This window comes from Ochotona princeps, chromosome 22 (genome assembly GCF_030435755.1).
Source record: "Ochotona princeps isolate mOchPri1 chromosome 22, mOchPri1.hap1, whole genome shotgun sequence".
NCBI lineage: Eukaryota > Metazoa > Chordata > Mammalia > Lagomorpha > Ochotonidae > Ochotona > Ochotona princeps.
The window spans coordinates 28,829,918-28,856,252 of record NC_080853.1 but is presented as its reverse complement, the minus strand read 5'-3'; the positions used below and the strand labels follow the sequence as shown (position 1 = coordinate 28,856,252).

General features: G+C 39.3%; 1 protein-coding gene across 6 annotated transcripts in view; it reads right to left on the bottom strand.

The window, feature by feature from the left end:
- TASP1 (taspase 1) overlaps positions 1-26,335 on the bottom strand; it is a 185,411-nt gene that overhangs the window by 112,514 nt on the left and 46,562 nt on the right. For all 6 annotated transcript variants that reach the window (XR_009247487.1, XM_058679934.1, XM_058679932.1 and 3 more), the window contains 3 exons: positions 20,325-20,409; positions 9,305-9,384; positions 2,918-3,024 (listed from right to left, as the gene is read on the bottom strand). Coding sequence is in view for 5 of the 6 variants with exons in the window: in XM_058679934.1 (XP_058535917.1) it covers positions 2,918-3,024; positions 9,305-9,384; positions 20,325-20,409 (272 nt within the window). In the remaining variant the exon portion in view is untranslated. The remainder of the gene's footprint in view (positions 1-2,917; positions 3,025-9,304; positions 9,385-20,324; positions 20,410-26,335) is intronic.

Genomic DNA, 26,335 nt, shown 5'->3' with positions numbered 1-26,335 from the left:
TTTTAAAAAAAGCATTCCTTTAATGTTTTACATTTTAAATTTCCTATGTAATAACCACTATTCTTCCCAAACCCTTTAATTAAAAATAAAAACCAGCATTTTATTTGGGAAGAAAATGCATCCATCCTCAATTCATGAGCTATGGGATAGTATGACAATCAACTCAGTCTGAGAATAGCCAGGCGACAAAACTGGCCCATTCTTTACTACCCTCTATAAACTGTTTTTAAAAAGCTTAGAAAGGGAAATTTCAGGGAAAAAAATACATTCTAGACCAAAAAAGTACAAACACATTTGGCTTTAGTTTCATCCCATCCTCCATGAATATCTCATCCATGAGTAGAAGGCATGGAAGACACAGGATGGCTCTAGCTTCACTGGAAAGCTGAAACTGCCACCATCCAGCCATCTTCAGATTTATGTGGGGAAGAGCAAAAGAGCAGACGGACAAATGCTTGTTTCACAAACCACAGTCAGGCTTTCTATTGTTTTGTGGCCAAAAGCATTGCATGGGTTAACTATTTTTACTTCTATTTCACACGAATGACAGAGATCAAAGTACTTAGGCCATCTTTCATTGCTCTCCCAGGTACCTTTGTAGAGAACTAGATCAGAAGTGGAGCAGCTGGGACATGAATGGAAGTTTAAATGGGATGCTGGCATCAAGAGAACATCTGAACCTAATATGCCACAGACATTTTTATTTTATCTTCTGGCTTTGTCAATGAGGTCTCAGCATCACTTGGCTCAGGTGGTGACTATGAAATGTTCTTCTGTTGCCTTCTTAAGGAACAGTCCTGGCTCTTCCTCTCGCTCACTGACTGCTCTCTCTTTCCCCTCGGTTGCTTCCTCTTCCTCCCAAATTCTACAACTCTACAATTACCCGGCTTCATTTACAGGATATGTATCTATACTCACTTCATAATCAGCTCATCCAGTTACACAGATTTACATTCCTTTTGATGTCAACAATTTCCAAATTGTCGCCTCTCTCCCAGTCTGCCCATATGTTGGAGCTCCAGCCCATAGACGTGGAGTCACTCACTATAACCAACCCCACAATTAATATTTCTATTCCCATTGTAAATTTTGTATCAGAAATCTTACTACTCAAGACCAAAAAAACTGCTAAAATGTTTATAATAGTTAAAACCTAAAAATATTCTGGAACAAGCAGAGAAGCATTTTTTTCAATTAAAAAAAAACTTACACATTCTCTTTTTCTATGAAACAGTTCATTCATTAGCAAGTGTTTTCATGCAGGACCAAAATATTTTCTGTGAATATGAACCTACACAGAAATGTTCTATTTCATCTTTTTCCCAAAAACTTGTAACACAGATTTGTCTACAAAAAGAAAATCATATGATATTCCACACTGAAAAATAAAAACTACAGGCCTGGTGCATGGTAACCTAGCAGCTAAAGTCCTCACTTTGCACATGCAAGAATCCCATTTGGGCACTGGTTCTAATACTGGTGGCTCCACTTTCCCATCCAGCTCCCTGCTTATGGCCTGGGAAAGCAGCAGAGGAAGGCCCAAAATCGTGGGACCCTGCACTCACAGGGGAGACCCGGAAGAGGCTCCTGGCTCCTGACTTCGGATCTGCTCAGTTCCAGCCACTGCAGCCACTTGGGGAGTGAATCAGCGGATGGAATATCTTCCTCTCTGTCTCCATTCCTCACTGTATATCTGACTTTCCAATAAAAATAAATCTTTTAAAAAATAATAAAATAAAACTAGAAGATAAAAACACTAACAATTACCCTGAACACAGAGTGTTTTCAGACTTTTTATTTCTGAATGCTCTGAAGTTAGCTCACCCATACTTCATTCTACAGTGATTTTTCTTTATAAGCCAACTCTGCTTTTTCAACTTAGTTTTCGAGCTAAACTCTCTCCCTCCTTTTGGTTTTCACTTAATTCTAAGTTGTGAAACATACAATTCTTTTCTGAAATGCAATATTCATCAACTTACATGAGGCTTGATGAATTACGTAACTACCAAAAACCCCAACAGTGCTGATGAGGACTTGGGTGGCACAAAAGTAGAACAGCAAGAACAAAGCAGCACATCACACTGAAATGCGCTCCATTAGCTTCAGGCACTTACGGCGCTGTTGACATCAGGTACTATGTTTTATGGCAGGCATGGAAATCAACCACAAAAGAACTGAAAATGTTCTACACCAAGTTACACAGGGATGTATGGATACTTCAAAATATTGACCAAACTTCACCATACACAAATTTCCTCAGAATTTATTAAGGGGACAAGACCATACAGGCATTGCACAGCATGTTAAGATCCAAAACACAAAAACTACAGTACTCTCCATTTTACTTCCTGTGCTGCAGCTTCCTCAACACCTCTTCTTCGACAGCAGAAGAATGAAAAAGTTTGGACTGCAGTGATTAGTTGCCCGCATGGAAGTATATCAATAAAATACCTATCACTTCGAAAGATGATTTATTATATATTTATATAGATTGAACCATATAAAACCATGAAAGAATACCACCTTCAACACTGGCCTCCCATATGGCAGCCAGTTCATGTCTCAGCTATTCTACTTCCCATTTAGCTCCCTGCCAATGTGCCTGGGAAAATAATGGACAACTGTGCACAAACTTGGGCCCCTGCACCCACAGGGGAGACCCAGATGATGCTCCTGGCTCTGGCCTGGCTGAGCCCCAGCCATTGAGGCCATCCAAAAAGTGAAGCAGCAGATGGATGATCAAGCTCTGTGTTTCTCCTCTCTCTGAAACTCTGCCTTTTAAATAAACAAATATTTAAAAGTACTAGGTAGCACATATATCTACTTGATAGTGATAGTCTAATGCTTATATATCTAAATGCAGCTTAGAGATGTCATTACTATACATTAATTATTAATATTTGAAATACCTCCTGACCTTTTCACTTGATTGTCTTCTTTTCTTTAGCTGAATGAAATCTGTTTCCACCCTTTCTGCCAGCTCTAGTTTCCTCTTGTTTCTTTTAAATGCAGCTAAACTGAATCCTATAAAAGAAACATTAAAAATAACATTTGAGAAATATTAGGGCAAGAGGGCTAATGAGATATTCTAAAGAGCCTTCCCAAAACAAAATCTTTAAGGGTACTGAATTAAGGATTTAAGAGGTTTTCAAGGTGGGCACTGGGCTTAGTGGTTAAGAGGACATAACCCACATCCAAACACCTGGGTTCTACCTTCAGCTTTGGCAACTAAGCCCAGGTTCCTATAAACACACACCCTGGGAGACAGCAACTACAGCTCACAGAACTGGGCTCCTGCCACCAACATGGGAGAACTGGCTTGAGTTTGCGGCTCCCAACTTTGGTTACAGCCCAGACTCAACAACTGGGAACATCTGAGGAATGAACCAATGGAAGACAACTTGTTCTTTCTCTCTATGTACACACACACAAACACTCACTCTCACATACACACCACACTTCTTTTCACGTAACTAAATTTTATTTGTAAAGAGTTCTTTTCAACACTGAGATAGAATAAATCTGTATTGTGGAATATACGAAACTCACTCACCTGACATAAAAATATAAAATGGTTGTTACTTTAAAAACAATAAGAAAACTTTCGAATCGCAATATAAGCAAGCAGTGAAGCAGTCATTACCCGTCTAATGTGTGTGCTACCACCAACTGTGAGTTTTTAAAAATACCTCTGTACATAAAGGACAAAAGAGTTGGGGAGAATGTACCTTGAAAAAATACATTGGAGTTTTTCTGCCAACCAATCAGATCAATATGGGAAACCCAAAGGTTGATATCTCCCATTGAAAGGGAGGACAAGAAAGTCACCAGGCACAAACAAACAGAAAACCGTCAACTCTCAACTTTGCATCTGAAAGTGCTGCCAGTAAATCCATGACTAAAGAACATTTGGCCCGGCAGCGTGGCCTAGTGGCTAAAGTCCTCGCCTTGAAAGCCCCAGGATCCCATATGGGTGCTGGGTCTAATCCCAGCAGCTCCACTTCCCATCCAGCTCCCTGCTTGTGACCTGGGAAAGCAGTCCAGGACAGCCCAAAGCTTTGGGACCCTGCACCCACATGGGAGACCTGGAAGAGGTTCCTGGTTCCCGGCTTCGGATTGGCGCAGCACCGGCCGTTCCGGCTCACTTCGGGAGTGAATCATCGGACGGAAGATCTTCCTCTCTGTTTCTCCTACTCTCTGTATATCTGACTTTGTAATAAACTGAATAAATCTTAAAAAAAAAAAAAAAAGAACATTTGGATGAGCTTAGAAAGGAATTCACATTACCTGTGTGGCCTGGGGAAAACCAAGCACACTCTTTCTGTAAAAATGCTTCAGAGCCCTCCAAAGGCACATGCACACCCTGCAGAAGCACGTTATGTCCTGACTCCTCAGACCTCAAAGGATCCCAATGATTCAATCAGCACATGACCTTAGTTGGTACAGAAAAACTCAGACACAAGCGAGATAAATGACCCAAAAAAATTGCAAAAGTCAGCCTACTATCAGAAGTTGAATCTGATTTTCAAAATTTCAGATATGAAACTAATCAGATGTAGAATATAGCATTTGCTTATGTTCTTAAAAAATGAAAGGAAGATGCCAAAAATATGATTCAAGACAAAAAAGTGGCAAAATAAGTACCATAAACTTGAAGAAGAAACAGAGCTTCTTCCAAAGCAGAAATATATATGTGTGTGTATTATATAACACACGTGTGTATATTATATATGTATATAACAAATAATAAAAATTGTCAAACATGATATACAGATTTTAAGTCAAGTAGAGATAGCTTATCAAATCTGATAAAGAATTACAAAGTGCAACAAAACTAGAAATTACTGAAGCCTTCTATTTATAAAATACTAAGTCATTCCAATTACTAAAATAAAATTAAATGTATGAAATTTGCACAATACCAGCTTAAAAGCTCTAAAACACTTTAGGATGAAAACTTATTTAACTTAATGAAAAACATGAATACCAATATCCAAGAGCACAGTAAACTGAGAGAAGAAAAACTCAGGCACAGACTATGATCAAGTTGACAAAAACTAAAGCCAGAGAGGGTCTTGGAGCAGATCAGTACACAGTAGGGATCCTCCATAATATCAGAAGCACATTTCTCATCAGAAACTTTGGAGGCCAGAGACATTTGTTGATTAATTCAATGCACTGACTACACAGAAAGAAAACCACACGGAAGCACATTGCTTTGAGCTGCTGCAAAGCTAAGGGGCTGGTCTTGGGAGCTCGTGCTTCATCCAGCAGCTACAATGCTCCTGCCACATCTCAATACCTGGGTTGGGTTCCTGGCTCCAGTTCCTGACTCCAGCTTCCACCAACACAGACCCTGGGACACAAGGATGCTGATTCGAGTAACTGGGATGCTGCTACCCTCACAGGGAACCTAGCTCATGTTCCCACCTTCGCCTCAGCAGATGGGATGTGTCTCCCTCCCATCCTACCCTCTCCCTCTCAAATAAAAAAACAAAACACAAATTTTTAAAAAGCCGACAGCTGCCTTCTCCTTCTTTCCTGTTTCCCTCTATCATTCTTTCAAATAAATACAAATAAATAAACTTAAAATGTGTTTATTTATTCAAAAAACACATATTACTACTTAGTATATAAATCTTAAGGAATCTATGGTATATTATATTTTTCCTGCTACAAACAGAATATTATCATGCAGTCAAAGATCTTGGCATCTTGCAAAATCTAGTGCTAACCACTTTGTAAAACCATTTTATATAAATGTTGCAAAGTAAAATTGGCATACTAAACATGAATTTATTTCCATATCCTACTAAAACCAAAAAGAAATTCAGGAGCAAGAAAGTTTCATTAGGCAAACAACGCAAAGTAGAGGTGACAATAATGATGATGATAGTAACGGTAATATTGACATAATTTTAGGAAATGATAATCACTTGAGAAAGAGAGCAGAACCCCAATGTCAGGAAGACAGGCACTTCTACCAAAAAACATCACAAGAGTCCAGAATAGAAGGCATTTGCTATCTCTGAAATCCCAGTTTGGATTAAAAACAGCAGAACTGGCACAAAGTATCAAGCAGGAATATCTGGATGCCCAAATCCACCTCTGATGCTTATGCAAAATATGAGGTTTAGTCTTCAGAGACATTGAACCAGATGGGCTCCCAATCAGAGGAAATCAGACAGCGCTGGTGTCACGCAGGTAGCAACTGCTGCACTAAAAACAGAAGTTTATACCCAAGTCTGGAAATGGGGAGAGCAGCCCCCGGCCCCCTCCCCTCTCTAATCCTGAGAGATTTCTCTCAGAGGAAACATAGAGAGAGGTATTTATCTGCTGGAACAACACCAAGAGCCCCCAACACAAACACCTGCTCACTCAACCAACCTTACGGTCAATATGAATAGAGCAGGACTGGAAAATTTTTCCTACAGGTTTGAAAAGTCAGAAAACATACAAATCATCCAAAGAGGAAGCAAAAGCAGAAAATAAGACCGAACTGCATACCGTGCTATCTCAAGAAAGATAAATCTTCAAAATAATACAACATTCTTTATCAAAGTATTAGATACAGCTCAAGATACTAAAAATAGGAAAACTAAAGCTATAAAGTCAGCAGAGCTAGAAACTATGGGAAATAAAACTGAAGAAATTTTGAAAAGTAGGACAAAAAAATTTCAGAAAAATACAGGGGACCAGAACATGAGGAAGACATTATTCCTAAGAATTTGTTTAATTCCCCCCAAAATTAAAGCACATGAATTTCCAAAGTGAAAGTACAAAATGAATACCCAGCATAAAGAAAGAAAAAAATTTTTTCAGTGTGCTTCACTGTGAATATCTAAAACATGAGAATTAAAAACTTCCTTCCAAAGGGAAAACACACAACATTTAGCCCAAGAACTGAGAGTCTGGCATAATAGCAAGTCTGGAAACCAGACGACAAGTAAACAATTTCCTCAAAAACCTAAGAGAAAATTATTTCCAGTTTCATATGCACCCAGTAAGGAATAAACCAAGAAAGAAAAAACAGAGACGCAGGAACAAGAGAACCCAGTAGTGGGTAAGCAAAGCAGATCCAAAGACCAAGTAAGGTGACATCCCAGACTGACACCTACGCATACCCAGGAAATCTCCAGACTGCAAGGTGTCAAGTGGCACATCTCCAAGGGGGGAAGGGGAAGGAGATGGGCATAATATACATACTGTTTTTGTTTGACTGGCACTAAAATTCCAAAGTAACTTTCACTAGAAAGAAAGACGGTGGAACAGGACCCAAGTGGGAACTAGGAGCGTTGAGAACATGCCTACTCCTGCTTTAATGTCACACACACAATTCTCTGTCTTCTAGCTTCCCTATGTTACAGATTTCAGCTGCATGAATATTTCTTGCGAAGACACAAATAAGCCTTCAAACACAGGCAGTGAGAGATCAAGATCCTTATTACAGTCCAAATTTGCATCTAATGTGAAGCTTCCTTCCGCAGCTATGGAAGATGACACAGGCACAGGGGAACACAGTACAAATCATAATTTGAGGTGGTTCTGATTGAACACTGCATCTTTAATTTTGTTTACATTTTTCTCCACTACAAAAGGCACTGTATGTTTGTGTAAGTTTTGAGAAATTTTAGCTCAGTAGATCTGTGTACATTTTATTGTAGCAGATGAAATAACTATTATCTATAAACATCTGATGTACTCATAAGGTACTACCTTTCTTAAGTTTTTAAATGTTTCTAGGTTAATGGAATTCATCCAACAGCTTTCAAATGGACACAATCTCCACATAGAAGACATTTCAGTTACAGGACCCTCACAGTTGAAACTCCTCCTGTTCAAGGGTCAATCATAATATTATTAAGAGCTGAGCCTTATTACATACTTACTGAAAATATAATCATATCCTTTTAATACAAGTTGGTTTTCTTAGAGCTAATGTTCCTCATGTTCCATTTGGTTATTTAAATTTTACTCACAGATCATTTTGATGACAACAAAGTTAAAAAATAAAAGCAGATGTTTTGGAGATTTATAGAAATATTTAGCCATGATTACATCTTAAAAACAGAACTGTATTCATATTGACAATTTCATTCTTCATGTCTTATCAAATCCACTAGATTGACTATCAAACGTGAGTCCTCACAACAATTTCTGGTTACTTCATTACACTTCAGTGCAAGAATAAATGACAATTTGTTTAGTTGCATTCATTTTTATTGAGCAAAAGACTTTTCCATAAACTACATGTCCATAATAATTCTCACCAAGCACCCTTTTATGTAATTCTTAGTCTATGTCTTCAACATCCGAGGCAGAACAGGTTTCAGGCTTTTGATCCTTAGCTGTCCTCCAAAATCTTTGCTGATTTGCATTAGTACTCACAATGCATACTTACCAGAAGTAATATATTATTACTGAACTCTTTCACAAAAGGAAACATTAACAAATACTCCCTTGAATTTCATTTCCCTACTGAGTATGCTGTGGTGTCTACCTAAAATTAGGCTCTTTTTCTATGGGGCTATTATTGTATTTGTATGGTTTTTATTTGGCCAGCTTCTTTCCAGATTAAACACAAGCACCGCTTTGTCCTATTTGTGACAAATGTTTTCCAGTTTTAATTGTTATGTGTCATAGCCTTGCTTTTTCTTCTGCTTGTACTTGTGCTTAAAGAGCCCCTCCTCTGCTCAAGAACTGCTATTAAATGCTAACCTGTCGGGGAGAGCTTTCAGAGAAGCACTTAAGGTGCCCACATCCCACCTTAAGCTGAAGGTCCAAACTCCACTTATGATTCAGCTCCCAGCCAATGCTCGCCCTGGGAGGCAGTGGGTGAAAGCTCAGGTAGGCCTTTGCCATCCCTGCTGGAAAACCCAGACTAAGTCCCAGAATCATGGCTTCAGTCTGGCCTAGTGGATGAAAGATCTCTGTATGCAAAATAAATATAAAAATTAATATTAAAGTTATGCTTTTTTAAAATATTAATTATGTTATCCTCTTTCTTTGGAGTGTTTTATAGCTTTTTAAAACTGTGGCTATATTAGTAATTATTATTTTAAGTAACCTAAAAACTATTCCTAAAGGATATTTCTATAACAACATGAAAAAGCAACGCAGAAACATAAAGGGTTAGATGATGATTTAAAATCAATTAACTTTCTATATAACTTTCAGCCATAAACGTCTCAGCATATACGCTCTTCTCCTTAAATATATTCATTTCAGGGTCATGACAGAAGCAGTGCAACACTTTTGGGTATATATGCTTACATGGCTTAATTTTTTAAAAGTTTTTACTCACTTGTGGTCATGATGTTAGGAGGGCAGGAAGGTATTCCATGATCTACTGCCCATCTGTAGGCTCCTTCTCCAACTAAAAAGCTAACAGAGAAATTATTCTTGTAAATTTAATGTCATTTTCTACAATTCAATAAATATTGCAAATAAACTTGAAAAAAGGCTTACATAAACATAACTCTAGATTTTAAAATAGATGTTCAAAATTCTTTTAATTTTTCCTCAAATCAGAAATCTCAAAAGAAATTAATAGTATTATGTGTAATAATACACAAGTAAAAAAAGAAAAAATTAAAATGAGACTTCCACATAGAAACTATTAAAGATTGAACTTGGATTAACATAGTTCTCAGTTTAGTGTATAAAATCGAGGGCTGGCATTGACACTATGGGTTGAGCTGCCACCTAAAATGGCAGAATCCCATATGATTCTGTCATTCAAAACTCAGCTGCCCCACTGCTGATCCAGCTCCCTGCTCATGTCCTGTAAAACTAATGAAAAGATGGCCACGGTGCGTGGGCTCCTGCTGCCAGCATGGGGGACCAGGCTCCAGTTACAGGCCGCTGGCGTCAGCCTGGTCCAGTCTCAGCAGCTGCAGGCATCAGGGTGTGGATAAGCTTATCCTCCTTATCCTCTCCTCCTTTCGATTTAACTCCGCCTTTCATACAAACTTTAAAAAGATAAATAATAAAAGGAATCTAAGAATGCCTTCAGATTTGATACTTTTACATGATAGAATACTTAGATCACCCCAATATGTGTATCTAGAGATAACCAGATGCAATGATACAATTAAAAATGGACATCTTTTTTGCTTTTATATTATTTGATATTTGCTATTATACAATCTTTTTTGCTTTTTTCCTATGGTAAAAGGATTTACAGTAAGTGTCAAAACCTGTAAACTACAAGTTCTAATGCAATATAGTGAACTACAGCTAACCATAAAGGTTTTAGCATTCAGGATAATTACCTCACTCTAACTAATTTGAGTAAGGAAACAGCATAATAAATAACTCCTCTTCTTCCACAGCCATCTTCTTAAAGATTTCAGGCAAGTAGACACAGATTCCTAGAACTTGTGATGACTTACGAAGTTTCCCACCCCTCTTTTTGCTTCTACTCTGCTAATCACTGCATTGCTAAGAACTCATGGCAACAGAACTGAAGCCTTCACTAAGAAGAAGGCTGGTGACAGGCTGGCAAAAGGAAACCTAGGAGCACCTGGAGGGAGACTCACATTCAAAATTTTCCAAAACAAAAATAATGGTTAATCACAAATAATAGTTTTCCAACATACATAAAATTGGAAATGCAGGAAGACATTGAAAAAATGAGAGGACCAATAATCAACATCTTCACCTCTTCTTTAAAATGATTTATTTTTAAATTTTTATTTGGAAGGCAAGGGTACAGAGAAGAGACAGAGAGATCTTCCATCCACTGTTTCACCCTCGAATGGTCACAATGGCCAGAGCTGAACTAATCCAAAGCCAGGAGCCAGGAGCCTCTTCTCTATCTCTTACATGGGTGCAGGCAGGGGTCCTAGCACCTGGACCATCCTCTGCTGTTTTTCCAGGCCACAAGCAGAGAACAGGATGGGAAGTGGAGCAGCCAGGACTTGTACTTGTATCTATATGGGATGCTGGCCCCAAAGGTGAAAGCTTAGTCTACTAGGACAAGGGGGCCAGGGTCAGCACCACTTCACCTCTTGACATCTCTATTTTTAGAAAAATTGCAAAGGATTCTGAGAATAATTTTCTCCTATTCTGGTTTCAAATGAAGATCACTGCAAGCAAAAGCTTTCAGATAAAGTTCAAACATTAAACAAACCAAGTACAGACTTAGATGCACATCTGAGCTGTCCCGGTGGCATCTGTGGTGCTTCCTTCTTCTAGAAAAGGAGCCTGATAATCTTACATCTCTGAAGATGTAAGAGACACTGAGACAGTACATCAAATGATCAAAACCGGAGTTTATAACTGAATCCAGCATTTTCAGCACCCCAACTACTCTGTTTTGGGTTTAATTCTATCTGCAGGATTCTGAAGAAGATTCTTATTTTTCACCTTTCTACAACTCGTAGGTTTGATTCTGAAGAACACCAATTTGCTACTGTAAACTCTGAAGATTTTTCTCATGTACTAGGCATTTTAAAATATTCACAGGAAGGTGGACATGTGGATTTCATTTTATGGGGAATCATACTATACACCTCACCTTTTCTTACTACCAAAACTTACCCTGTAAAAGCTCTTCTTCACAAGAAGCCACATAACTGACTTCAAAAACACTTTGGCATTAATTTTTATTAAAAAGTGACACAAACGTGTTAAAATAAAAAGATCACTTTCTTGGAGCATTCAAAGCGATACCAATTAAAATTTCTCTCAAGAATTCTTCTAATTATCCAGAGAAAAACATTTTTAGAGAATGCTCACTGCCATCTATTAGAAAGGCCCAGCGCCACTACCTTCACAATATATCCAGAGTGGGCCCACGTCTCATGACCTTGGTCGCAGCCTCCACCATCTGATAACCAGCTCGCTGAAAGAGCTTTACTACTGCTAGGTTGGCCTTGCTCTGCACCCTCCCCTGCTAATGCAGCAGCCAGTTAGTGACATCTGTCTTACCAAAACCCCGTGAAGTCCCATGTGAGGACTAGCTAAAAACCGACAAGCTACAGAGCCATCTGATCCTGCCCACCAGTCATGTTGTTTCCTCTCTGGCTCTTTCCCTGTTTCTCAAAAGACAAATTACCTCATCTGCTCAAAGATTCCTGTTTGGTGACGTTTGCTTGGAAATACACCTGAACACACTGCACTCCACTACCCAATACTCCCAAATTCCCTCAACCTGCTCTTCTTACATACTGCATAAATGATACCTTACATATTATATCTGCTGTATTCTGTTTCTACATTGTAAACTGTAAGCTTCATAGCCGTGAGATCTTTGGTTTTTTTCTGCCAATGAATTTCAAGCTTTTAGAACAATTCTTGAAATATACTTAACATCACATAAACATTGGCAAAATACTGAACAAGTTTAAAATTACAGTGTTAAACCTCCATAAACGATAGCACGGTCCTTCTGCTATACTCAGATGAATCTATGTTTAAGCAGGTCTAAAGCGTTGGGACACCAGAACAACTGGTTACTGAGATCAGCACTAAGGTGATGACTGAAGCACTCTGCAAGGGGAACTGCAAGAGCAGTTCCAAGAGCATAGACAGCGTATCTCCCTGAAGGGGGCTATCTGAGCAAAGACTGAAATGGCACAGGGAACTCACGATCTTACTGATGGTCAATCACCCATTTGTAAGAAACCATGTCTATATAATCATCCTAAAACATGTATTAAGAAATCTGTGCCAAAATAAACTTCCTTTTAATTGCATTTTACATGTGAGGTACCTAAATATAAAACTGAAGAAACACAAATTTGGCTACGATTCTTTAAAGCTTAAAGACATAAAGTACAAATTAAGAATGCAAAATTTGAAATTAATATATAACCTTCAATGAAATAGTAAAAAAAAGTTCTTTAATTACTAGAGAAACATACGTTATATTTATACTCTCCAAAATTCATATTTTAAAACTGTAATCCCTGAGCTATTGAAATGGTATTAGGTGACCTTTCACACATTTGATCAGATCATGAGAAGGCCCCCTATTAATGGAATTAGCAACCTTAAAAAGCAGGCTACCCTAAACATATATCCCCAATTTTTTTTTTGTGGACTTCTACAGTTATATAGTGAACTTCCAGATAAGCAAAATATTTCTACACCAAGCTAGTATAACAAGAAATAAATCTATCTTCTTGCTCACACCAACAGGGGAGGGGAGAAGTGTGTGTGTGTGTGTGTGTGTGTGTGAACAATTCTCAGCAATTCGACACCAGGCACTGCAGGACAGCAATCCTTGAAAGGAAGGACATGGCATAACCCTATGCGTGACAGTGCTGCTGCAATCACTACTCATTGCCACCTGAAGACTCTCTAAAAGGAAAAAAGGAAAGGTCCAGCACAGTGGCTAAGCTTGGGGCTGGCTCATTGGCTCAAGTAGTTATTCTCCCCCTGAAAACACCGTGATCCCATATGGGCACTGGCTCCTGTCCTGGCTGCTCCACTTCCCATCCTGCTCCCTGCTTTTGGCCTGGGAAAGCAGTCAAGGACAGCCCAAAGCCTTGGGACACTGCACCCGCATTGGAGACCCAAAAGAAGCTCCTGGCTCCTGAAAAAGGATCAGCTCAGCTCTGGCCACTGTGGTCATTTGAGTAGTGAACCAGCAGATGGAAGATCTTTCTCTCTGGAAATCCGCCTTTCCAATAGAAATAAATAAATCTTTTAAAAAACAAAACAACAAAAGCAAAACAGGAAAGCAAAACTCAACAGGAATGCAAAACTAGCCCAAGGCCAAATGCATCTCTAGTCTCCTGTAACAAATCTTAAAATAAAAACAGAAAGGATAAAATAGATTCTAAATAAGTCAGTCACATTATAGAATAAAGTTAAAGAATATTCAGTAAGCTACAAAAACACACAGCATCCAAAAAAACCAAAATTTACAATGTTTGAAATCCAGTAAAATGTTACTACACATGCAAAAAAGGAATATAGAAAATATGAGAAAACCACACCACTGACAACAGTCCAAAAATAAGCTAATAGGACTAGTATACAAAGAAACTAAGATAGTTTTGCAACTTATATGTATAGATTCAAGAAGCTAGAGAAAATATTAAATTAGTAAGTGGATCCATGGAAGACATTTTCAAATTTCTGGAAACAGAAACTACTATTTCAGAAATGAAAAATAAACTGCAATAGATCAGCAGGTAATAAGACAAAGTAAAAAAAATAATCTGTAAACATGAAACCACAACAAATACAAACTATTCAAAATGGAATGAGAAAAACAAGCATCAAAAATAAATATATAAACCATCAATGATGTACAGGACTAAAACAGGAGGCTAAATACATTCACATGTGATTAGAGTCCAGAAGGACAGACGAGGATGAGTCAGATAAAACATCTGAAGAAATATGACAATTTTCCAAATTTAATGAAATGCATATCCCTTCAACTCCAATAAACAAACTGAACAAAAACTTAAGAAGACCATAAACCAATGTCACTCATAAATGCAGATGTAAAATTTATAAAATACTCACAAATTGCAGTCAACGTTATATCAAAAGGATAATATCTTACGACCAAGGAGAATTTCAGGCATGAGACTGCTCCTTTAATAGTTAAAAACCAATTGCTATGTTGCCTGCCTAAATCTAAGAGAAACTGTAAATTCTTATCAAGAGAAGTATAAAAGTATTTGCCAAAGAACACCAATGCATATTAAAAACTCTCAGCATACCAGGAAAAGAATCTCTCTCAGTGTGCGAAACAGCATGTGCAGTAAGTCCACAGCAATCATCACACTGCACCGGGAAAAGACTAACCAGCTAATGATCACAAGCAACTCAAAGATGTGCACTTCCATTCTCTGCGTTCTAAACTGCTCTGCAGTATAGCCAGTACAGTAAGAAAGAAGGCAGGCAGGAAATAAACGAGGAAGGAAGGAAGGGATGGAAGGAGCCAAGAGGGGGAGGGAAAGGAGAGAGACAAAAAATAATAAAGAAATCCAGATTGGAAAGAAAGAATTGAACTGTCTTCATTTCCAAGAACAAACTGATAAAAAAAATAAAGAAAGAAAATTACTCATATTTGTATGTACTAACAATATAAACTTGAAAATTTTCTTTTCTTCCTTTTAGGGAATCAACCAAAGCCAAACTAGAACTTGGATCTTGGACTTTTCCACCTCCAAAACTATAAGCAATAAAACTATGTTGGACGAACCATCCTATCTACAAACATTTGTTATGATAGCCAAGTAGATTGTTATCCACACTGCTATAAACAAACGTAGATTTTTTAATCCCATGGGGTATTGAGTGATATGACTAGAACACAATTTATTCAGCACTGAAACTTACTCAGTCATTGACAGACACTGAAGCTGTTGGTAGTTCTGTATTCCATTAGCAGCACTGCCATGCCCATGGGCTTCAAACACTTTCTATATACATGTGCAGGTGTTTTGTTTTACAGAGAGAACTGCTGGAATATACAATGTGCCTTTTTAATTTTTAATTAATAAATACCAAAATGTATCACTGGGTATTACGAGTCCATGTCTGCACCACGAATCAAACAAAAAAAATTTTTTTTTTTACACTTATTTAATAGAGTTACACAGAGAACTGCAGAGTGAGACAGAGGTAAAAAACAAACCAACCAACCCTGAGATTAATCTTCTAAGACAGAGCCAGACCAAAACAAGGAGCCAGGAATTTCTTTTTTTTCTTTTTTTGCTCAGGGGCAATGCTTTATTACCTGATAACCCGAGTGTGGTGCCGGGACATCCTGCTCGCTGCGGTCCGGGGGTATGGGGGCCGGGCAGGGGTATTTACAATACAGGGAGGACGGGGTGAGGTTGGGGGGCTTGGGACAACCACTCCCCTCAAGAGCTCTGAAAACTTTGTGCTTTTTTTTTAGTTGGTGCCGAACCGCCTAGGATGGATTTTGTTTCTTTTTTTTTCAGGTGAAGATGTATAAACCAGAGGCCATGCCGGCCCTGTTTCCAGGCTGAGGATCTCACAATATCAATCCAAACATCACACTATTTAATTCCCCAATAAAACAATGGAAAAAAGGACTATCAGTGCTAACACATTTACATATAAAATCTCCACCTAACAGGTAATAGAAGCCTATGTACCAATTTCTAAAACCGTTATAAGATATATACACAATTTTGGGTATATTAACAAAACAGAATATTACAAAATATCAAAGGCAATTCTCCTGACCCCAGACCTCGTCGCCTGTTACTTGAAGTTGGCATAATCTGAGAATGCGTCGATGTACTCCTGCACCACCTTGTAGCAGAAATCATACTGTTCCAGTGTCTGGACCATGTGTGGCCGCTGCAGCCTTAGGCTCTTGATGGTCTGGAAAACATCCAGAATCCCCTCTGCTTTCACACGCTCCAGGACCGTGCGCAGGGCGCAGAAGGAGCCTGTCCACAGGAGCCAGGAATTTTAATAAGGCATCCTATGTGGGAACAAAGCCCCAAACAGTTGGGCCATCTTCCACTGCTTTCCCAGGTGCAACTGCAGGATCCGAATCAGAAGTGGAGCAACCAGGCATAGAAGCAGCGCCATATGGAATACCTGTGAAGCAGCTGAAGCCCTTTGCAGTAAACATCAGTCCTACGATTTTCTATACTCCCAATTACTCTAAGTATTACTGGTTCTTCTTAATTTTGCTAAATGAATAAGGCAAATATATGATCTCATTTTAATTTATAATTCCTTAAAATTAGCATTGGGTACCTTGTATGTCTTCATACGCTAAGACAAGCTAAATCTATACTTGATCAGTTCTTAACATTTAGGTTGCCTTTTCTAATTTCATTTTACTTAGTTTAAAAGACAGAGAAAGCTTTCTCATCAGTTGGTTCACTCCCCAAACTGCATAAAAACTGATAGCTAAGCCACACCAGGGCCAGGAGCCAGAAACTCAACCCAGTTCCATCGCCATAATGAAAGGCATGAACCAAACTCCAAGAGCCATGTCCTGCTGCCTCTCAGAGTGTGCATTAACTGGAGCCAAAGCTCAGACACAGGAGGTCTGACGTGGTAAGTGGGCATCCCATACTACCTTAACCACCATGCCAAATGCTCACCCCACTTTGTTCTTACACTGTATTTTTGTCTGTCATATGTACCATGAATAATTTTTCAAAGGATATAGGGTCTTTTAATTGTGATTTTGGTATTTTCAGTTGTAGAACAACTGAACACTTTCACTTGTCATATTACACGTTTTACAATCTAGCCTTTTAAAATATATTTATTTTCATTGCAAAGGCAGATTTACAGGGGAAGGAGAGACACAGAAAAAGATCTTCCATGCTCTGGTTCACTCCCCAGCTACAGCTAAGCCATTTCAAAGCCAGGAGGAAAGAATTTCTTCCGGGTCTTCTTCAGGGGTGCAGGGAACCAAGGTTTGGGCCATCCTCTTCCACGTTCCTACTTCATTATGATTCAGATACTGTGTTTTTCTTTCTCAAAACATTTATGTTGCAAAGTGAGATATACAGAGAGGAGGAAAGACAGAGGGGAAGATCTTCTGTCCGATGGTTCACTACCCAAGCGGCCACAACGGCCAGTGCAGAGCCAATCTGAAGCCAGGAGTCAGGAGCTTCTTCCAGGTTTCCCACATGGGTGCAGGGTCCCAAGGCTTTGGGCCGTCCTCAACTGCTTTCCCAGGCCACAAGCAGGGAGCTGGATTGGAAGTGGGGCCGCTGGGATTAGAACCAGTGCCCATATAGGGTCCCGGCACATTCAAAGCAAGGACTTTGGCTGCTACGTTATCACACCAGGATACTGTTGTTTCGTGCCTCACATCATCACAATTCATACACACTGTGTTTTCGAAAGATTAAAGGTTTGCAACAGAGGCCTCACTGTAGAGAAGCAGGCTCAGGTGCTGACTGCAATGCTGTATCCCATGAGTACTGGATGACGTCCAGGCTGCACCACTCCTCATCTGTGCCTGAGACAGCAGCAGAACACAGCCCAGGTACTTGGGCCCCTGCGATCCAGGTGGGAGAGCAAGATGGAGGTCCTGGCTCCCGGCTCTGACCTAGCCAACCCTAAGCCACTGCACCCATTTAGGGAATGAATCAATGAATGGAAGATCTTGCTGATCCCCTTCTAGTTATGCTTCTCAAATATCAAATAAATCTTTAAAAAAATTAAAATTTAAAAATTTAAAAACCAGTATCAAGCAAGTCTGTTAGTGTCATTTTCCAACAGCTCAAGTGACCACTGGCGCATATCACTGCAATAAAGCTTTTGCTTTTTTAGGCATACAGTATTGCACACTTACTGACTGTATTACACTCAACACACACGAAGAAATCAAAAGGATTATGAAACTCAATTGACCATAACACCCACTAGATTGTGGAGCTCTGGAACAAAACACACAATCTAAGAAGAATACCCATGAACAATGTGTGCTCTCTACTAGGTTCAACTCTTTGATACTTTACAAAACTGGCTCATTTATTCTTGTACTCTAGCTCTTTTATATGCAAATTTGAGTCTATTTGGTAAATACCATGAGGCATGTGAAGAACAAGGGAGTGGATGTCCAGGGGAACTCCAAAATATTTCCTACACCATTTATGCTGAATTTTTTTGCCAGATAAAACAATTACATCTTTTCGGGCCCGGCGGCGTGGCCTAGCGGCTAAAGTCCTCGCCTTGAAAGCCCCGGGATGCCATATGGGCGCTGGTTCTAATCCCGGCTGCTCCACTTCCCATCCAGCTCCCTGCTTGTGGCCTGGGAAAGCAGTTGAGGACGGCCCAATGCATTGGGACACTGCACCCGCGTGGGAGACCTGGAAGAGGTTCCTGGTTCCCGGCTTCGGATCGGCGTGCACCGGCCCATTGCGGCTCACTTGGGGAGTGAAACATCGGATGGAAGATTTTCCTCTCTGTCTCTCCTCCTCTCTGTATATCCGGCTTTCCAATAATAATAAAATCTTTAAAAAAAAAAAAAAAAAAAACAATTACATCTTTTCTTCCTTATTAGTACCTTATTTGGTTAGTGCTATGTTATACATGAAGTGGGAAATATGAGTGAAATAATATGGTCAAATTTGAAAGCACCATGAGAAGAAACAGAAGCAATGTTCTTGCACCAGCTCCTCCCCGAACAAAGATGCACCAGGACACTGCATACACCCACTGAATGAACATGTCCTTCACTGCTTTTCCAGGCCACAAGCAGCGAGCTGAATGGGAAGTAGACTAGCTGGGACAGTAACCAGTGCTCATACGGAATGCCACACTTGGATGTGGAGAATTAGTCAGTTGAAACATTGTGCCAGCCCTGGAAAGATCTTATATGCATGGATTGAAAATATTCTGCACTCATCTTTTAACTTCCTTTCCTCATTTTTCCCACAAGCTTTCTAAAGTACCCTCATATTAGAACTGATCCCAAGAAATCAGATTTCAGGGTGGATCTTGGATACAACAGGTTAATAAGTCACTGCTTTGGACTCCACCATCTCATATCAAAGTCCCAGCTGCTCTACTTCCAATCCTGCTTCCTGCTGATGTGCGTAAGAAAGCAGAGGTTACGGCCCAAGTGCAGGAAGGTGCATCTGCCAGCTACACAGGAAGCAGGATGGGTTCTGGGATCCTGCCTTCAGTGTGGCCCAATCCCAGCTACTGCCTCCATCTGGGGACTGAACCAGCATACGGAAAATCCCTCCCTCCACCACTCTGCCTTGCAAGTCAATAAATAGTACATCTTATAAAAAAAACAAAAAACAAACCAGATTTCTTCCCCTTGCTTTATTAAAACTACATCATAAAAACCTATTATTTCCAGGCCCGGCGGCGTGGCCTAGCAGCTAAAGTCCTCGCCTTGAGAGCCCCGGGATCCCATATGGGCGCTGGTTCTAGTCCTGGCAGCTCCACTTCCCATCCAGCTCCCTGCTTGTGGCCTGGGAAAGCAATCGAGGCTGGCCCAAAGCTTCGGCACCCTGCACCCGTGTGGGAGACCCGGAAGAGGTTCCTGGTCCCGGCATCGGATCGGTGCGTACCGGCCCGTTGCAGCTCACTTGGGGAGTGAAACATCGGATGGAAGATCTTCCTCTCTGTCTCTCCTCCTCTCTGTGATCTGACTTTGTAATAAAATAAATAAATCTTTAAAAAAAAAAATTCATAATACTCTATTCCCGTCTGAAATTTTACCAAGTATCCAAAATGTTCCGAAATTACACAACAAAGTGCATCTTCCTCCAAAAGGCATGCTATTATTGGTGTATTACAAACAATGCCACCTTTACAGATAAAACCATTCTTCAGGCACTGAACACATACTAAATACCAGGCACAGCAAATGTTGGGAAGAACATGATTACCAGGGAGGAATCCTGCCAGCCGAGAGCTTGCCCTTCTGCCCTTCACACAACAGTCTGTTTGCGACTGAGACTGGGTTCTTGATTCCTATGAGAAGAAATGGGCAAAAAAAGAAGTCAGAAATGTCTTTAGGTTTCCTGAGTAGTTCTGTAGCTGTTTTAGAAAACGATTTCAAGATGCCAAATATATTACGGAAACCCTTCTTGATCATGAATAACAAACAAATCAGAACAACGTATGAATACATAGTAGCTGTGGGTCGCTAAGAAAGGAATATAATATAATTGAATATGTATTATATTATAAATAATACTATACTATAAATAATATAATACATAATAAAATAATATAAAATATAATTACATGTATCATATATATTGTATATAATCTGTTCTGTATTACATATTATATTCGCTTCTTAGATATATTATATTGCATATATTAGATAATATTCCTTTCTTAGATATATACATATTATATTCACATATCATGTGCTACAACAACAGACTAAAATTGAACTACAACATACTGAAATTAGGCTTCTTTTTGAGGGATTTCAGAACAGAACAGAAAGCAAGCCACGGAAATGTGTCACTTTTCTGCTATCAAAACTAAATAACTGTACCAGGTATTTACTGACCATAAATTCTGAATCTCCCTTAAACAATACACCTGACTACAAACAGCTTCAACTTCACCTTGGCAAGAAAAGCTAATGAGGACAGATAAGCCAAAAACTTTAAATCTTTCTGACAGAGACAGAATTAAGAGACAGTCCTTCAAACTGGGTTAAGGCTGGGAGGAAGAAGTTAAATTCAAAGCCACTTCAAAAAGTTAACATAAAAATGGAATTTAAAAATAAGTTTATTCGGCGAAAAAAAAATGTTGAAATCTACAGTTTTTTCATAACATATAATTTCCATTAATTATTTGAAGTTCATTTGCATTCATAGACAAGACTGTAATCTAAAATTTGTTCCAATCATTTCCAGGAGGCAAAATTTGAAAAAGTGAGATGCTGGCGCTCACCTGGGAATAACAGGCCAGCACTAGTGAGACAACACCATTAGGACGGTACTGGCAAATATGGCCACAGCTAGAAGGAGGAGGAGGAGGAGGACGACCAGGATGAGACGCAACGAAAGTAACTGAGTATCTAACAGACACTAGAGCTGCTACCACACTTAAATAATTAGATAAAAATGTATTGGACCCTCAACTTCATCATATTGTTATATTTATGAACCCTGCCTTATTAATGAGGAAACATGTGCTCACAGGGTTGAAACTGCAAATCTCTGCTGTATCACAGTTCTAAGATTTCAGCTTGGAAACACCTAAAGGCAAAGAACATCACCTGAATCACTTACCTATACATGCCTATCGGGGTACTATTATTACCAAAAAATCAGCAGTAAAATTTTAAAAAATAGTAAGTTAATTTGAGGCTGTCAGTTCATAGGAATTTAGCTAAACATCAAAATTGTGTGTCATTAAAAAAAAAAAAAAAAAGAGGTGGGCTTGGCATGGTAGCCTAGCGGCTAAAGTCCTCACCTTGCACAAACCAGGATCGCATATGGGCACCAGTTCAAGTGCTGATACCCCACTTCCCATTCAGCTCCCTGCTTGTAGTCTGGGAAAGCAGTTAAGGACAACCCAAAGCCTTGGGACCCTTTAGCAGTGTGGGAGACCAGGAAGAGGTTCCTGACTCCTGGCTTCGGATTAGCTCAGCTCCAGCCATTGAGGCCACTTGGGGAGTGAATCAGCTGACAGAAGATCTTTCTGTCTCTCCTCTCTCTGTATATTTGACTTCCAAATAAAAATAAATAAGTACATCTTTTTTAAAGGAGGGGGAGAGGGGACAAAATGCCAAGAAGGAAAAGCCAGATGGGATTTCTACACTAGTTCTACAAGTATCTTTTGGATATACTGCATCACTATTACATGATCAGTAATTGTCAGGTTAACGTGTCAATTCTGATCTATAAATCCTCCACCAAAACCTTGAAATTATTTTTATTATTTTTGACAAATAACCACAAAAAGCTAGTAAAAAGAAAAATTAAGAAATAGTCATCGAACAAAATTCTGTTTTTTATTCAAGCCCATTCCAATTAAGACAGTGCAAACAGGGTGACACAATAGACAAACACAGCAATGAAACAGACTAAAGCAAAAGTTGAGAAACACACACGTAAGTTTGGGTTTTTAATATATAATATAGATACTATTTCAAATCAGTGGGGAAAAAATGACTATAACATGAGAAGTAGACAGAACACAAAATAAAAGCACCCACAGCAGACTACATTCTAACTTCAACCAGTTCTCAATTTATTGTTTCTCAACTATGAATTCACCCTGTGTTGACTTAACTGTGAAAGTGAATATGGACACTTTACAGAAATTTTCATTGACAACTGGCAAAGCAGCAAGCTTTGCCCTCAAACGGCACTGGAGCCCACTCTAGTGGAACGCATGCCTTGCTGCGAGGGTCCCTTGCACGTTCAGGCCCACGTGGTACTCTCCAATGGTCAGTGTCCACAGGACACACATTTCCCCCAGCTACTGAGTCAGGCCATGGAAGCACAGCTTAGGATATGAAAAGGTTAAGTTCCAGTGACCAGTCACTACACCCTTTCCTCATCCCCAAGGGAATTTAAAGTCAGTGTTTGATTGGGATTTGAAGGGGACGGCAGGCTCATAAGGCAAACTTTCCACAGCTTCCTTATATTTGTGTCCTCTACTATGTGAAGGCTGCCAGTGTCTCCCAAGATGGGTCTTACATACACAGTGATTGCACACCAGCTCTGACCTAGAAAATCTGCAATTCTCCCACCATACAAAGTGCTGCAACCCATCTTCTTAATCAGGTCAGAATTCACTGTCAAGTTCATATTTCTCTGAGCATTATCTTTCTATCCTAGGATACTCTCTGGGTTCGTTTCCATCTTTATACAGACACTCCTCCATAGCGCTATAGCTATATATATATATATATATATATATATATATATATATATATATATATATATATATATATATATATATATGAAACTGTGTGCTTTATTTCTTCTAATTCCAGCAACCGTGCAGAAGCTCCACTGATTTTGTCAAAGCAATGATGGAAAGGCCTCCCAGGTGCTGAGCCCAAGCAAGCCTGCCAGACACACGGAAGGAAACAGCATGTGGCCCCACAGGCTTCTGGAGGCAGCCTGCACCAACACTGACAGTCTGGAGGGGAGTGAAGCTGACAATGCCTCCGACTAACACATCCTTTCAACAGTGCACAGACCAGGGGGGAAATGGTTTTTAAATTCCATCACATGGGTTTCTCCTCATTCAGTCTAAGCTGAGCATGCCAGGTAAATGAGTCTGTGTGATAGCACTTTACATTAAACTTCTTTTTCTCTAATTTACTAAGAGTTTTCTATCTTCTACTGTGATACAAACTCTTGAACAAGTTAATAAACTTGTTATGTGTCTATGTTTTGGCAAATGTAAACTGGGGATTAAAGCTTTGATCTCGTAAGGTTAATGTGAGAAGTAAATATTTTGATACACCTTCCCACTGCAGAATAGCACAATACCTAGCATGTTATGGTAACCTCATAAATGATAGTGCCTATAACTGTTATTAGTATTGTTATTCAATCAATTGTGTGGGGAAAACATTTTCAGTCATTTCAGGAAAAAAGCAAACAATGCATACAAATGGTAAATATTAAAAATCATACAGAGGGGGCTGGTACCATCCTGCAGCAGGCTAACCCTCCACCTTTGGCACCGGCACTCCATATAGGCATTGGCTCAAGTACCGGGTGTTTCACTCTCAAGCCAGCTCCCTGTTAATGGCCCGGGAGAGCAGCAGAGGTTGGCTCAAGTCTTTGGGCCGCTGGAGCCATATGGGAGACCCAGAAGCAATTCCTGGCTCCTGATCAGCTCAGCTGTGGCCATTACAGCCCTCTGGAGAGTGAACCAAGCAGACACAGGATCTCTTTCTCCCTGTCGTCCTCCCCCACTCTCTCGCTCTCTCTAACTCTGCCTTTCAAATACGAATAATTTTTTTTTTAAAAAATCATACACAGAATAGAGGTGATGCTGCTTATAAATTATGAGGAAAAAACTTAAAGAAACGTAAAAGACAAAAACTACAAAAGGGAAAAGTATATGCTGGGTGCATAAAAATTTAAACTTCAACATAATGAAGAATATTATAATGAGCTAAAAGACATGCCCCAAAGGGTAGGAATAGTCCACAGAGAGCTATAAACGCATAATACTAAATGCCAATGAAATTTCACAATAAAACAAACTGAAGTCAACTGAAGAAACATTTACATGTCACAAAAATACAAATGAATATAAAAGAATGGAACAAATGGAAAACCAAATGGCTCTAACTGAAATTTACAGAACTCTGCAATCAGCAACCTCAGAACAAAGATTCTTCTGAAGTTCTGTTGTTTGTAAACATGGAACACTATCTGAAATACACCATAAAGCAAGTCTCAAAAGGTTTCCAGGGATTGGAATCAAACACAGGATATGTTCTCTAAGGTGGAATCCAACCAGAAATCAGTAAAGAAAGCTAACTAAAATGTCTACAGGGCAATTAAAGCAACAACTCGCTTAAAATACACAAATTCATTTAAAGATATTAAATTCTTTTTGGAACTTTCAACAATTTAGGAATAGTTAATGAATTCATCTAATTTAAAAAAAATCGGAAATCATTCCAATCATACACAAACCATTTTCAGGAAGAGACAGGAAAATAATCTTCAAATCATATTGTTTGGCTGGTCTGAACACAGGACAGAAACAAGTCATTACATAAATATTAACCTGATTCACCAACACACTCACAGGAACACACATCCCCCCGGTGCTGCCAGGAAGGAGCTCATTAACAACATACTCTGTGGCTGACACTGTTTTTTTATCCATCCTTGAGAAGAGCCAGTATTTGATGAGATTGGGTAGAATGGGTCTCACCTATCTTCTTTCTAGGATGGACTTTATATGTGACCACGACTTTCAAGGAAATTTGCTGGCCATCTGCTAATTTGAGGGAGGGTGTGGGGAGGTAATTTCTGACTTCTTCCACTGATAAATGAAGACAAGTATACCTTTTTAAATATATCAAATGGATTAAGTTCATAGTTTTAAAAAAATTAATTCTCCTGCCAGTCACTGCCTTATGTCCTTAGCATAGATTTTCCACATACACTGTGTCACACGGTGGTGTTCTAGAACCCAGGGGAAACCCGGTGTATGGAGGGAAGTGGGGGGCAGGAGTGGGGTGCTTGAGGATTCCTGGGTATGGGTGCACACACCCCTGCAGGTTCTGACAAAGCAGGCCTGCTTCATGGACAAGCTAACACAGGGCTGGGGTGGGGAGATGCTTAACAACAGGGGACCAGTTAGGGCATCCCCTTACTTTTGTTTCCATAGGAGGAACAAAGGGCAGCCACTGAGGCTCTAGTTTAATAAAAATCACGGGGAAAGGGTCTTAAGAAGACTCCGTATTAAGTGTTAATAGAAATCTTACCAGCTTAATTCTGTATCAGTATACAACTTATAAAATGTTTTCCAGTTTCTCCACATTTCAATTTTTATAGATTCATTAGTGTTGAGCCAATGATTTCTTACGCATCAATTCTTAGTATATGTATTATCCTCAGATACAGTAAACAAACAAAATCCTTCACACAAAAATATCCTTTTTGGCTTTATTCATAACATGTAAAAACTAGAAATTATTCAAATACATGATGGGGGTAAACAAGTTATGACATATTCATACAACAAAATATTATTCAGCAATGAGGAAAACCACTGTGACACAAAAACAGCTCTAAGGTTAAGCAAAACAGATGCCTGATTCCATGTGTTATGAATTTCAGGAGCAGGTAAATCATTCTTAAGCAGCTTTATTTCAAAATGGGGAAGGAAGAGGTATAAAAACTATGGACTGGGGAAAAGCATGAAGGAACTTTTTGGAATTCTG